This window comes from Pinus tabuliformis, chromosome X (genome assembly GCF_031772625.1).
Source record: "Pinus tabuliformis cultivar Carrire ecotype Pingquan chromosome X, CPIR1, whole genome shotgun sequence".
NCBI lineage: Eukaryota > Viridiplantae > Streptophyta > Pinopsida > Pinales > Pinaceae > Pinus > Pinus tabuliformis.
Window position 1 is genome coordinate 545,361,179 of NC_142308.1, and position 1,579 is coordinate 545,362,757.

At 46.7% G+C, this 1,579-nt stretch overlaps 1 protein-coding gene across 1 annotated transcript; it reads left to right on the forward strand.

The window, feature by feature from the left end:
- The first annotated feature begins 307 nt into the window (after positions 1-307).
- LOC149141149 (uncharacterized) lies at positions 308-1,153 on the forward strand. Its single transcript, XM_089451166.1, has one exon. The coding sequence runs from the start codon at positions 308-310 to the stop codon at positions 1,151-1,153; it is 846 nt and encodes a 281-aa protein (XP_089307292.1).
- Positions 1,154-1,579: the final 426 nt, after the last annotated feature.

The following is a 1,579-nucleotide window of genomic DNA, read 5'->3' on the forward strand; positions in this document are numbered from 1 at the left end:
TGGTCGATATAGGAGACCTAGACATCTTCACTCTAGAGCAAGCATGCAAAAAAAAGGATTTTGACCAGATCTCGGAGAAGCAGATCGAGAACCTAACTGTGGCTCTTGCCCGTGCGCAGCAGCATCAAAAATCCCTAGGCATCCAGCAGGGAAGCCCATGGGATGGGAAGAAACTCTTTAAAGACTCAAAGAAGAGAGGGAGGAAATCTGATCTACAGAGGACTATCCTCCTGGGGGAGATGCTTGTAGAATCTGGTAGGTATCCCAAACTTACCAAGTTTTTCCCACTCCGTGAAGGAAGTTCTCAATGAAACTCATCTCGTGGAATATAAGGGGTCTAAACGGCCCCTCAAAAGTCCGTATGATCAAAAATCTGATACAGATGGAAAGACCTCAAGTCTTTTTCCTGCAGGAAACTAAATGCACAAGTCAAACCCTTGGCCCCATTCTTTCAAAAGCCTGGCCAGGGTGTCACTCCGTCGCGGTAGATGCCTCCAGAGCCTCAGGCAGTCTAGCCATCGCTTGGGATCCGAAAGCTGTTTCAATAAATGATGCCCACGCTGCTCATAATCTAATTCAGGCCTCTTTCCACATCCATGGGACCAATCTGCATGGGCATCTATCTAATGCATATTTCCCTCAGGAGGCTGCAAGGAAAATCGCTCTGTTAAACACGGTAGAACAGCTCAATTCTACCAGAGCTCACCCCCTCTGGATCCTGGGGGGCGATTTTAACATGATAACCAGCCTGGATGAAAAAAAAGGTGGCAGAGCAAAACTAGAGGCGGACAACACCCATTTCAAAGACTTCATCCAGCGGAACTGGTTGATCGATCTTCCCTTTGCCAATGGAAATCACACCTGGAACAACAAGAGAGTGGGCACACAACAGATAGCATCCAAACTGGATAGATTTCTCCTTTCTGACAATGCTATACATATTGGAGGCGATTTCCAAGCCACAATCTTTCCTTTTTCAGGGTCAGACCACTGGCCTATTTCTCTGCAATGGTCCAGACCAGGGGACCGCATCAAAAGACCCTTCCGATTTGAGGCTTTCTGGCTCTCCCACCCAAGCTTCAAGGAAATGGTTCACTCTGCTTGGTGGGCTTTCATTCCTCCTCCAGGTTCCAAGATGTTCCAGTTTCAGTAGCACCTCAAAGATCTCAAAGCCCGCATTAAAGACTGGAACCATTCTACCTTTGGCAACATTTTCCAACAGCAAAAGCTCCTGGAACAAGAAATGGTGGAGCTACAGCTTCACATCATCCAAGAAGGCCGCAATGAAGCATCTGACCTGAAAGAGCAAAGTCTCCTCAAACAGTTGGAGGAAAGAAGGCAGCAAGAAGAGATTCTCTGGAAACAAAAATCCCGGATCAGATGGTTAAAGGAAGGGGAACGGAATACTAAATTTTTCCACCGTTCTACCATTCAACGTAGGATGTGTAACAATATTAACTTTCTCCTTAGCCCAACAGGAGAAAGACTGGAGCAACATCAGGCCATAGAAGCTGAATTGGTCTCTCATCTCAAATCGGTGGTGCAGGAAGACCAGTTTGACAGGCGACCAACAATTAAC